This window comes from Athene noctua, chromosome 1, assembly GCF_965140245.1.
Source record: "Athene noctua chromosome 1, bAthNoc1.hap1.1, whole genome shotgun sequence".
Lineage (NCBI taxonomy): Eukaryota > Metazoa > Chordata > Aves > Strigiformes > Strigidae > Athene > Athene noctua.
The window spans coordinates 17,076,317-17,090,024 of record NC_134037.1 but is presented as its reverse complement, the minus strand read 5'-3'; the positions used below and the strand labels follow the sequence as shown (position 1 = coordinate 17,090,024).

The following is a 13,708-nucleotide window of genomic DNA, read 5'->3' as shown; positions in this document are numbered from 1 at the left end:
GACACTACATCTCTGAGGGCTGAGTTAGATCTTGGGTGGGCACAGCCACTTTCTGGAGTTACTTATCTCTCTCTGGGAGTTTGCAGACACTAGACTTGTAACTTAGTCACTGCAGGTAGATGCCAAAAATTAAATAACATGAATCTGGACTGAAGTTTTATACCAGAGCAAAGAATTGACTGTAGGTGTTCCATGATGCTGGCATTTGCCCTAACAATAACTATTTTTCCCTTTCATATCAGCTTTATCTCAGGTAGTTTCCTTCTGTTTTCCTGTTACCCTGACTTACTGTCTGTCATTTTCTATCTTGATTTTTGTAGGTAGGAATTACATTTTCTTAAGGACAGCACTAACAGTCTGGCCAAAGTTACTACAGGACTGTGTGCCTGTTGGTGACAGTCAAAACATCAGCTTTATTTCATCCTTTATCTCTCATATTCTGGTAGCTGTAAGGGACTGGTAATTTGCTGTCTAGGGAGACTTACAGTAATTTTCAGCTGCAGTGAAATAATTTGAATTTTTTTTTTTCTATCCTTCTATGCAACAAAAGCAGAGCAAAGAATAGAGTCCTAACTTCCTTGTACATGTTTCACTTCAATTTCATATCCAGGTTAAAGCTTTCCACTGACACAAATGTTTCTTTGTGCTGATCACTTTGGAGAGTTTTGGGTTTCTTTTTTGCAGTGCTATGCATAGCCTTTATCCTCAAACAGAACTGTCTACAGGAGTTGTTGATAGACTGTTGAACTGCAGGGAGGTGAAAGAGGCGCCAAATATTGTGACCCTCCATGTGACTTCCTTCCCCTATGCGCTGCAGACACAGCATACTCATATCAGCCCTTACAATGAGATCCACTGGCCTTCTTCATACAGCAATGTAAGATGGATGCTTTGAGGTGCTTTTGTGAGCTTTTCATAAGTTATTTTACAATTACATACTTGATGAAATTGTGGAGGCCCCATGATTTTTGTAAACAAGAATGAAGTCTGGATGGCATCTTTATCTTGTTCAGTCTGAGTTCTTTTCCCCTTGCTTGTCCTGTCATTTCTTGCCTTTTTTCTTTATTCCTTTTATATCTTCTATAAACTGTGGCAGTTCTGCTAAAAATCGTTGAGCTACATAAGTGGAAATCATCTGAAAATCTGCCTCTAGTGCATTACTGCGTAAATATATGAACATTTATGGATTTTCTTCATATGTGTGCATATTTATTCCATACATAGATGTTCTGCCTGTATATATGTATATGTGGGGAGAGAGAAAGAAACAAGGAAAAATTGGGTCAAACTTCTCTCAAAAAAAAAAATTATTTTTCTTTCCTTGTTTTAATGTCTGAGTAGATATATGCTTATTAGAGAATGTGATTGCAAATATATCAGATACCAATGGTTAATCAATTGTAAATCAATAATTGATAGACTTTACCTTTATATTTTTATTGCTTCATTTGCTTTAGGGTGTAGATTTATACCATGAAAACAAGAAATACTTTGGACTGTCAGAATTCATTGAGTCCACCCTCTCTGGACATAGTATTCCACTCCTTCGGTATGACAGCTCTTTTGAAGCAATGGTCATGGCTTTGGGAAAAAGGTATGGTATCCTCTTCTGTTTAACACAGGAAATTCAGGAGGTGTGTTCCAGAGACTTGAGTTATTACCTAGAAGCCTGGATCTTTTTTTTTTCCTTGCTGTCTCACAGATCAGCTGTGTATGCAAGGACATTTCACTCGTTCTTATTTTCTCCTTCCATCTTTTTTTTAATACATTTGGCCTGTAATCTAATTAGTCTAGGCTACTTCTTACTATGAACACACACACAGTTTAGCCCAGTGTAGAGTATGTTCTTGCTGTGACCAGTAGCTACTTGTATATTATAATAATCTAACATTGCATCATCATGTAATTTCAAATGTGTTATTACTTTTCTCCGATGTTATCACTTGCTGACCCTGATTTTGATGTGTAGAATTTGTGTATACTGTACTTGGACCACAAAGAGAAGTGGACATATCACTGTGGCTTTACACTTAAATCGATGATAAAAACTTCAGAGCATCATCAGCTCGAAAATACATAATCAGTTTTCCTTGATCTCTATGAAGCAAGTATAGAATCCTGAAAAAGAGTAGTGACACATTATGTGCACGTGTGCAGCGGTGGATGAACTCTTTGGGATCTGTAAGAAGAATGAGACAGGACAAGTAAAATCTTGTGAATTTCTATTGCTAACTGGTAGACTGAGCACATACACACTTAACTGCTGGGGTTTCCTTCAGGGTGCTTTGGAGCTCTGATCATGCATATCAACACTTTTCTAAACAAGCCATAGTTGCTCTTTTTATTGTGCATCTGGGCTTCATTTCTGTGAAAACCAGAACACAGGAACATGCTGCATATCCACATCTCTCCCTTCCATAGACCGGGGACTGAGACAGGGTGTACCTGGGCTTGGGAAGTTAGCGTGCTCATTGGATTCAGCTCTCTTGGAAACAAGAGTAAGTTGGTTCAGGGCTTCAGTAAGAATAAAAGAGAAACACCCCCCACCCCCCCTTAAGAATAACACATAATGAAGTGTACTATTCTCACAGTATTTTGATCGATGGTATTACTGAGTGCCTTAGAAAATATTCTGTGACAAATTTTGTAACACCAGTAAAGTCTTGGTAACTTAAAGTGATGTAACCTTACTGGATAACTTGCTTAGTAAATCTTTACTAAGAAATGTAGAGACATCTGTTCTGGGTGTGAAATGATACATTGCAAAGGCTATCCAGCTGCAATTTGGTGAGTTTCTGCTGTATATTAGATATGAAGGATTCTTTACAGGATAAAATCCTGAGTTTACTATATGTTGAAAAATTAGCTTTTTCACTTTAGCCTTTAATACTTCACTATTTAATTCACCATTTATTTCAGGTTCCCCAGATTACACAGTGCAGTGATAAGGACTTTTGTCCTCATACAACACTACTCTGCAGCTATGATGGCAGTGTGTGGTCTTTCTCAGATGAAGAATTACACCTCAGTTGAAACTCTGGAAATCACCCAAAACCTAATAAACTCTTCAAGACAATGTCCTAGTGGTCATGGCCTCATGGTAGTGTTGAGAATTCCATGTACTCCGCTGGCTGCAGTGGCATATGAACGTCTGTATAATGTAAGGGAAAGACTAGCTCTTGAAGATAACTTTGAAATAATCTTGGGAAATCCTAATTCTGGAATCACAATAGGGAAGCACTTTGTGGAGCAACTAAAGGTAACTTGCAGAATGACATATACTGGGAAGCTTCATTAGATGGGTAGGTGGGGAGACTTTACTGGTGAGAATTATGGTCATAAGCTGAAGTGTGGGTCTTACCAGTAAAAAAAAAAAAAAAGTACCATAAGGAGCATGACTTTTATCTTCTAGACATACTGTCTGTGACACCTCTACTGTCCTACCTCTGGTTAATACTCAGTGAAGTATTAACTAATATGGCTAGAACCTGACTTCTAGCAACAACCCTCCCAAACAGCTGAACTGCTTTTATCTACAGGGACCATGATCAATAAGGAAAAAAGCCAAATAAAGTGGCCACAGTTTTAGCAGAATTTTCTCACAAAATCATCAGAGTGCCAACAGATTTTCATCAGTGACCAGCTGAGTTATATTATTCTTGTCACCAGCAGGTGGCTTGAAGGCACCAAATCAGTGGTGCCTAGAGGACCCTTGGTATTCACAGCTCAGGACTTTATGCATTCTGGACCATGTTGGTTTATGGATTAAGTTATATCCTTTAGATCCAGAGTTGTGGTCATGCGTTTAAGAAAAGCCTGTGATACTCTCTTGCTTTTCATAAATTTACCATCATCTGATCACCAGAGCAAAAATGTATTCACATTCTAGGATGGTGTAATATATATGGTACACTCTGTACCATGTCTGATTAAATACATGTCAGATGCAGTCATTTGAGATCCAGGGCGTAATGCTTCTGTAAATTAGGCATAACTTATTCTGAAAAATCACTATTAGCTCTGAATCACATCCTGATTGTCTTCTCTGACATACGTAATAGTGGTACATGTACAAATGTCAGAGGCTGAGTTGTTGTACTGTTGGTCCTACTGTGTACTCCTTATCTGTAGATCAGTCTTGGAGCAAAAAGGACTGACTGGTGTGAGCAAAGCAATATAGCCTGATGTTAAACAGCCAAACAATAGATCTAGTTATCGAAATTCTCATGAAGTTATCAGGAAAACAGTTAGCTTTTGGGGAGAGCAGAAGACTTCAGTGGGTAGCAAATGAGGACACTGGTATATGTGTTGAACAATTCCATCTTTCCCCTATTCTTCTAACATGAAAAAGCTCACTCCTAGCTCGTTTTCTTCCTTAGACTCGGACATCCATACATTATCTGCCACAAGAAGCAATCCTCTGAACTCTTCTCTCCCCCAAAGCTCCTACTCAGCTTTACTGTCCATTGTACCATGTACACTCTACCCACCTATGCTCTGGCCCCAGTGCTATGGAACTGGGAAGCTGGGAGGCTTTTCCATACTGTGCCAACATACTGTCCCAACCTCCTCAGATTTACATCAGGAAGATTGCTACTTGTAATGCTGTAGGAACTGTGCAATCTACCTATGTTGAAATTGGCTCTGCTCTGTGCCTTCCCTTGGTGGAACATCCATCCACTGTACAAATCGATTCATATAATGGATGATCAAAGTATATATTTCTGTTTTTTTATTTGTGCCATATAGATATGTCCAACAGTGTTTTTCACGTTGTACAGGTCTGGCAGAAAATTGAAGATGTAGATTGGAGGCCACAGACTTACTTGGAACTGGAAGGTTTGCCTTGTATATTGATATTTAGTGGTATGGATCCACAAGGGGAGTCTTTGCCACGGTAAGAAGATCCAGTATTTTCTCAGTGGCAGTGTTCTATCCATTGCTTACCAAATGTCTGAAGATTAACTGTGTAATTACTTGTGGGAGAAGAAAACAGGTTTCAGTGTCAAGATTTTTTTACCCATTTTTTGGCAGTTTTTATATCATAAATAAAAACCCTATGTCATTAATCATAATTTCCTTTTTACAGTAACATATAAATACCTCAGAAAATATTATGATTTGTCCTAGTTTAGAGGAGACAATAAGGGTATGTAAAAAAAAAGTATAGCTGCTTTAGCTATCCTAGGGTAGCTGAGACATCCCCATGATGCTGGCGTATGCGCTACAGGATGTGTGGAGAGATCAGTGTCTTCTGGAATGACAGGATGCCCTGGGGCACTAAATGCTTTTGTATGTTCAATTGAATACCATTCTGTGTGTTAGGCTTAGAACCCAAATGCTTATTTTTTTTCTTATGCTGATGCTAATGTTCAGTGCACTAGATGAAGCTGCATAACTGGGTTAAAAAAAATAAAAGCGTATGCACCACAGTGGTGAATTTATTAAGCACGGAAGATATACCGTGTTCTATCATCTCAGCTGTAGTTTGAGCAGATTATGAAAAAATTCCCCTTTGGCTGTGTTTGTAAAAGAAATAAGGGAGTAGATTACAGTGAGGTTTCATACAAGCCCCTCTTGTTTCTCTCTAGATCACTGAGATACTGTGACCTACGTTTAATAAATTCATCTTCTTTGGTAAGGACAACCTTGGAGCAAGAACTTGGTTTGGCAGCATACTTTGTGAGCTCAGAAATTCACACAGAAAAAGCAGTTGTGAATGATGTGTTAGAAAGTGACCCAGAGAAACTAAGCAGCACTGATAATGAAGATGAAGAAATAGCGACGGAAGGTATTATTAGTAGTGATAATAAAAGAAGCTGTAAAATGATTGAGTTGTATTAGAAAAAGCAGGCTTGCATGGATACCTCCTTGGTGAGGGTTTCTAGAGTTAGCTTTACTGAGTGAACTCTGCTCCTCAGATTTGCTTCATCTCACCCAACCTGTGTTTTCTCACCCTCCCTGCCTGGGGACTGCTGCTGCTGCACCATTTTAATCTCTTGCAGATCTGCTGCTGCATCTGTTGTCTCTGTTTTTTTGGCTCTCTTCTCTCCCTTCCCTCTGTACGTCCTTTGCCTCATATGTTCTGGCAGCTGTGAAGTGGAGCTTGACTGGGTACATCTAGTGATGCTCACTGCTGGGAGTGCTCTGCTACTGTTTTGCCCTCGCTGCAGCAGGGAAGTGTGCGCTTTGCCACCTGGGAAACGGTGACCAGATCCCCTCTCTCACAGCAGGGGCAGCTCCACCTAAACTGTCCCTGACTGATGATACCCAACCTATGCTTACACACTGACAATGATGAAGATTCCTCCCAAGGAAACTGCATATAGTACAGCTGAGTAGTCTCTAGTTTGTAAGGCATTAAACAGTATGGCCAGAAATACATCTGAACATAGTAACTTCTGAGTACTCCTTGAAAATGTCCATTCATTCAAACTGACAGTGTAGTTAGTGTGGTGACTTTATCATTTTTAAGAGAGCAATTAGGAACATATAAATGTATAAACAAACAACAATAATTTACCCATGAACTGTTGGGGGTTTTTTTGAATGATAGTTGATAGGCATTATCAGTTATCATTAAGTTCTTTACATTTTTGTTCACTGTCTATTGTGCCTTGTAATTGTGGAAAACAAGGGATTTTTATCCTAATAGGTTATTTAAATCTCAAGTTCTTGCCTTCATTTCATTTTCTATACTATGAGGAGGAAGATAACTGGCTACTGTTCACCTATTAAGTTCAGGCTCATTGATAATAAGGATAGCAGAACAAGCAGAACAAAAATATTTAGTTTATTTGGATATGTACTTTAGATAGAAGAATGAAATACTTGAGGTCATACTCAGACTGTCTACAATAGAGGCTACTTTAGATGTGATGAGTACTTCTGTCCATTTAGTTGAAGCATGCCAAGATTGTATGTGATCTGAGTCAAATGGGCATCTAAGTTGTCAGGTATCTAAATTGTAAGGCCGCTTATGCTTGTATGCTCCTCCAGAGTCCCATTCAGAACACCTGAGATAGACTTACAGCCTTAATTTTTCTGCTGGCAGTGCTTAGGTTTCTGTTTACCATGGTAAGACTGTATAGAAACAAGCATTTTAACTTAGAAGCCTAAACTAGGAACCTCAAGTGAATATCCTTGGTGGCCATCCAAATGTGGATTTTCATCACCAAAAGCTGAGGTATAATCTGGCTGTAAAGTTGTAATGTATGAGGTAGGATGTAATTTCATAACATACTGACAAAATAGAGCTTGTTGGCTGTTGGTTTACCTGACACTGGTTTAGTGAGGAAAATAAGACATGGATAGAAAAAGAAAACATGGTTGAGACATGCCTAGAAATTACCAGCTCCTGGCTGCAGCCTTGATTTGGTGAAGCTACGGCAGCTCAGCATAGTTAGATTAGGACATAGGCTGGTCCAATATTGCATGGTAGGAACAGATACTCCATACTGAAAATAGAGTCAGAATGAGGACAAAACCCACACAAACTCTTGTGGGCTTTTCCCTACTTGTATCTTGACGATGTAACTTTGCTTTCTTACAGGCTTACTTTAATTATATTTTGGTTTTGTTTTCCCTTTACTACCATTCATGAAACAGGTTCTACTTCAGAAAAGAGAAGTCCTATGAAAAGAGAAAGATCTCGTTCCCATGACTCTGCATCTTCATCTCTCTCTTCAAAAGCTTCCAGTAAGGCCTTAAAATCATCTCTATTAAGTTACATTTAGGACATAAAAAGAGACCTTTTATTCAGTTTATTAGATAAATAATAAAAGGCATAAACCACTAAGATTTTGGTAAAGCCTATTGTAATGGGATCACTAAAGATAACTTTAAAACAAATAAGGACCAGACTTCTGAAATATAAGAAATAAGATCTTTTCTTGCTTGAAAAATAATCACAGGGTGGGGTGCCTAAACCAGGCACTTCTTTAATATGTGCTACTGGGGTATGAATGCTCAGTTAGTACTGTGATGGCTGAGTGTGTTCACTGAAGCCATGACAACTTATGAAAAAGAAAACAAGCTTCACATTTTTTAAAAACCTTTTGAAAATCTATAGGAGAAAAAGCATGCTCATCCTCATTGGTATATTTCTTTTTGGTTTTTCTCTGGAATGTTCACTCATTACTTTTGCACTGTTTGAAAGCTCTTTTAGAGGTGGATAATTTTTTAAATCTTTGGTTCCTTTTTAATCTGTGAAGGGATGTAGAAAGCATGAGGCAAATTACTACATCTCCTTGATAAATTTCTTTTCATTCTTTTATGCAGATAATATCAAGAGAAGAGTTGAATAAAAATGGGGAATATAAATTGTACTGTAACTTCCTAGAAGTTGCAATCTCATGCAGCATTTAAAAACATGATGGTTTTTTTCAGTGACAGTATATTCATTTTGATTTAATTGTAGTTTTCAACATTGTGATGTGCATATTTGGCCCATGATTTCTTTTCTACAGGCACATTGGTGGTTAAAAAAGGACAAAATTCTTGAAAACTTTTGGATAAGCTTCATCAACACTTTAATTTTCAAAATTTTTTCTTCTTTAAACTTGGGCTGTTCATCAGTTCCAGTGTCCATGTGGCGTGCCTGTGACTTTGTGGCCTCAATTTGTCTGTGGTTAAAGAAATATTTTTTCGTTTCTTCTTTTTCTGTGCTCTTGAATACAGGTATTTTGAAGGATGTCACAGTGGTTTTATTTATAGCCATTCATACTGCTGGTGATATTTTTGTATTAATTGCTAATGTCCTTTACTGGCTATTTTAGATTAATATGCAGCTAGAGTATATCTTACTATGTCTTGAGACCAAGAGAAATTACGCGCTTTTATTACTTCAAAATACGGGGGGTTGTTTGAGAACCAAGACCGTTGTTTTCACCATGAGAGGAAAGCTGTGTTTATCTATGTTTAGCTTCAGATAAATATTCCTAGTATCACGTGGAGACTGATTCCTCAACCAGTTCTGAGTCTACTCTGAAGACTGTGAAGTATTTGCATCTCCTCTTTGGAATTCACTAAGCATTAGAGATGCTCAAAACCACTTAAAATGAGGCCTCAAACTTTCAAGAACTCTTATTAATTAGAATATAGAAGGTAAAAATAGACCACTTTCAGAAAATCAGCAATTAGCTGTGGGGTATATCTACATGACATATTCAAGGCCAACATTTGTGAATTCAGTATGTGCTCTGAACTGACCCAAAGCTGTATGAATGCATTAATGCATTATGTAGCACCAGAGACTTGAGAGCCAGGTTTTATTAGATCAAAGTACATGCTGTAGCGATGCAGACACATGAGTGTCAGTTCAGAGCTGACTCAGAGGACTGTTTCTAGATGTCAGTCTGTATTAATTTCTGTAGTCTGATGGGGCTATAACCTTTGAATATTTATTTTATTACATTCTTTTAAACAGTGGTTTCAGTAATTTTTTTTTGTCTCATGATGAAAGTATCTGATGAACACTTCAAGCAAGGAATGAATGAGAGAAGTAGAGGACAGGACAATCACTGACATCTTTCCTATGCACTTCAGTGCTTTAAAAGGCACTTTTGGCATTAAGATGTATACCCCAAACTAGTCCCATTAGGACTTCTTGTATGAGAAAGGTGAAAGCAAGAACAGGACTGGGATCGCAATGTTTGTTGAATACTCTATCCATGTTTACCCATGGCATTGACTAGCAGAAATAGTTGCACTGTGTTGAAATACAAACTTTCTTTTAGTTACAGCATTCTGCAGTGAGTCATCTCCTCCTTTAATAGCATCAGGGGATACAGCAAAATCCCCCCACCAAGTCCTAAGCAACAGCACTGAAGAAAATACAAATAACTATGAAAGGCAGAAGCAGAAAGTAGACAAGGGGGCGCAAACAACAATCAGCAAACACTTGCCACTGGTAACTGAACAGCTGGATATTAAACAAAACATAAAAAGTGCCCAAATTTCCATCACCTCATCATCCTCCTCACCTTTCTCCTCCTCTTCTTCCTCCTCTGCACCTACTCATAACTCCTTCATCCTACAGACCTCTCAGTGCTCCATGACTAAAGCATCAAAACAGCCTCCTATAGTTTTCCTGCCCAAACTGGTTTATGACATTATTACTTCTACGGACAGCAGTGGACTTCCCAAATCTTCTTCACTCTTGCCTTATCATTCTGTTATGTGGGCAAGTTCTTTTCGTCCTCTTATGAGTAAGATGATGACTTGCACGGAGCAGTCTCTATACTACCGCCAATGGACGGTTCCCAAGCCAATCCATATGGACTACAACAATAGAAATGAGGGCAGAATGGACACCTTTCATCCAAGAAGGCTGCTGCTGAGTGGGCCACCACAGGTGTGTATATAAGAACAAGGTATTGTCACTGATTTATTTTGTTTAATTTTATCATAATTTCAGAAGAAATAATTAGTTATTATCATTCATACTTGAAGGTTTGTGTTTTTTTGGGGGGAGAGTAAGTTGCTTATGTTTTATTTCCTAACCATTTCTAATAAAATAATCTTCCTTTCTTTACTGTTAGCCTGAGTTTGAAGTTGATGAAGCTGTAGCAGTGTTCATTTTCTGTCAGTCTCTCTCCATTAAAATGTTTTAAAAGATAGTTTGCTCAAGAGATAGATTTGATGTATAATTTCAGTTTGTTAAAGTTGAAAATGCATTTACATTTTAAATAAAGATCAAAGATCTTCACAAAACCACTTTCTTATGATCAATCTGAAGACAATTGGGAATTTGTAACTATTTTCTCAGTTTCCTCCACACAGCAGACAGAAATAGAAGCTGTTGTAAATAATACATGCAAGAAGTCCGGTTCTACACTAGAAGAGCTATCTTTGCAAGCTGAGTAGATGAGCCAAGAGATCTAAATTACATTGAAAAGATATATGAAAATGAGTATAGTTCTAAGAAGTTCCTTTTTTTTTCTAAATTATCTAAGAATGTTAGCACTTACCTTTGAGCAAGATATCTCCTAGTTCAATGCACATGTTACATGCTAAAGGTAATATTGTGCCTCTTAGGGCAATGAAGCTGGTGAAGGGCCTGGAACACAGGGCTTAAAAGGAGCAGGTGAGGGAACTGGGGGTGTTCAGTCTGGAGAAGAGAAGGCTGAGGGGAGACCTCATCACCCTCTACAGCTCCCTGAAAGGAGGGTGCAGAGAGCTGGGGATGAGTCTCTTTAACCAAGTAGTAAGCGATAGCACAAGAAGTAATGGCCTCAAATTGTGCCAGGGAAGGTTTAGACTGGATATTAGGAAACATTTCTTTCCAGAACAGGTTGTTAGGCGTTGGAATGGGCTGCCCAGGGAGGCGGTGCAGTCCCCATCCCTGGAGGTGTTCAAGAGTCGGGTTGACATAGCGCGGAGGGATCTGGTGTAGTGTTAGGTTAATGGTTGGACTGGATGATCTTCAAGGTCTTTTCCAACCTAGACGATTCTGTGGTTCTGTGATTCTGGGATTCATGTCTGCTGAAATATGAAGCAACAGGATAGGAAGAGATACCATGCCTACTGAGAACATACATATGTCCTGTGAACTTCAGAATTCAAAAAGAATAAATCCAAACCAAAACAAAGACTCATATTGCCAGTTACTGTAATGCCAACCCAAAGAATTAATCCAAAGATAATTTAATTTAACTTGCCTCATGATCCACTCTTCTGTGCCCATGCATTGCAAAAGGAAACTACACATTGCTATTTGTTAAATGATTGTATTCCATTTTACACCCAAATTTATTGTGCAGTAGACTAGAAAGAACATAAATAGGCTTTTCATATTGGGACTTCCTGAAAATTTACAGTAACCTGTAATTCATAAAAGTACTCTGATGAGCAGTTTTTCACTGTTCATTCCTTTGATCTAAATTGTCCCTGTTTGCCAAAGATTGAGGTATTATGTGATCAAGATACTGGATTTCATACTCAGCTGCAGCATAAAACCAAATAAATTCTGGAAGAGCGAAGTTATTAATTTCCATCTCAAGGTAAAACACAGGTTCTGACAGTTTTTGTAAGAATTGTATATGCATACACATCAAATCAACAAAGATACTATTCCCAAAACCACCCTAAATATTCAGATTAGCTGATAAGTAAATATTTCTTTGCGGTTCATTTGGTTATGGGCCGCAAATGTAAATCCATGATTCTCAGATGAGTCCTTCAGAGAGTTCTGCAAACATGCTACAAACCTGTGAAGAAGTTTTGATGCTTCACACACTTGGTACATGCCATTTAATGAATTATAATTAAACAGGCAGCTTATTTATTCATCAGCTCTGTTTCAGGGCATGGTATTCACCACTGTTCACTATCAAACCTTTTTTTTTTTTTTTTTTTTTAAATATTGACCCCCTGTACAGCAGTGAATTTCAGCCTTGATATCACTTCTTTTACTTGAAACTTCATCTCTTCTCCAGCTGTCTCCACAATGCAGGTTATTTCCTAGTCTTGCATGGGGTCATACAATTAGATCAGTTCCTAAAGGACACTCTTCACATGTTTATTAATTTCTTTCATTTCTTCATTTCTCTCCTCAGTTCTTTCTGAAGAATATAAGTTTCATACATAACAAATTCACACGTATCAAATTAGGCGTATCATGTCTTCTTCCTAAGATCAAAATTTAGGGGTATACATACATTTCAGTATGTGGAAAAAGACAGCAGCTTTGCTTCCTTTACCATTTTAACTTCCCAAATTACTAAAATCTCCTGCAAATCAAACAAAGAGCTGTAAAAGTAAGTTGACTCTTTGTTGGTTTAAGGTATAACAATACAGCATATCTTCTAGGGATCTGTTACAGTAAAATATACAGAAATTAGAATTACTCTTCTCTTTTGGGGAAGAAATGATTTTCCTGAAATAGGTTTTACTCACATGTGTTTGATAATATCAACATTTTACATGGACTTAAGGCTTAATGCATGAATAAATATAAGCTGAAATAAAAACAATCATTAGACAGCACCTATCTGAGTGTTGATATCTCGGCCAAAGTATAAGACTGCCAGAGTACTATCTTTTCATAATTTAGGAGGTAGTTGTTTTCTTTATCAGGCAGCAATTACTTTACTAAAATTCAAATCAGGAAGCAATTTGTTGCTTAAAATAAAAAATATGAAATCAACAGAGGAAGAAAACTAGGTCCATTAGTGAATCAAAATTATAATTCTCATTGTCAGGGTAATTAGTAATAAATTACACTCACCCTTTTCTCACAGAGACATTTTACCCTTTGTACTGGTCAAAATGTTTTGCTGAAAGACTTGATGCATTTTTACAAGGACAGTTATATACATTAGAAGGAAATACATGCACTATTTTTACAAGAGGCTTTAGGAAATGCAGCAGAAACGGGATAGGCATAGAATAGCTCTATATATTTATCTCTAAGTTAGCTCACATCATCGAAGTTAAGCCATTGGTTAGTGAGTATGAGTAAATATGCACCACCATGAACATGTATTATATTTCTGTCTGGAAATCCAGTTCCTAGTACACCCAGGAAAATGACTATAAGGAAGCCTAAATTCACTAAAATATTTTTCTTAGAAACATTCATCTTGAGGTTCTCCAAACTGCAAATCAAGGTTTTGTACCTTTGTTTTTTAACTAGCTAATATGACTTAGAAGTAGCATTTTCCTTAAACACGGAAGCTGCTTGTGAGCATGGCTCAGTCCCGTGGCA

General features: G+C 37.7%; 1 protein-coding gene across 1 annotated transcript in view; it reads left to right on the top strand.

Annotated features, from left to right (window-relative positions):
* GREB1 (growth regulating estrogen receptor binding 1) overlaps positions 1–13,708 on the top strand; it is a 59,969-nt gene that overhangs the window by 23,702 nt on the left and 22,559 nt on the right. Inside the window, exons 15-21 of the mRNA XM_074922096.1 lie at positions 685–877; positions 1,458–1,594; positions 2,920–3,259; positions 4,782–4,897; positions 5,592–5,791; positions 7,609–7,698; positions 9,738–10,354. Coding sequence (XP_074778197.1) covers positions 685–877; positions 1,458–1,594; positions 2,920–3,259; positions 4,782–4,897; positions 5,592–5,791; positions 7,609–7,698; positions 9,738–10,354 — 1,693 coding nt within the window. The remainder of the gene's footprint in view (positions 1–684; positions 878–1,457; positions 1,595–2,919; positions 3,260–4,781; positions 4,898–5,591; positions 5,792–7,608; positions 7,699–9,737; positions 10,355–13,708) is intronic.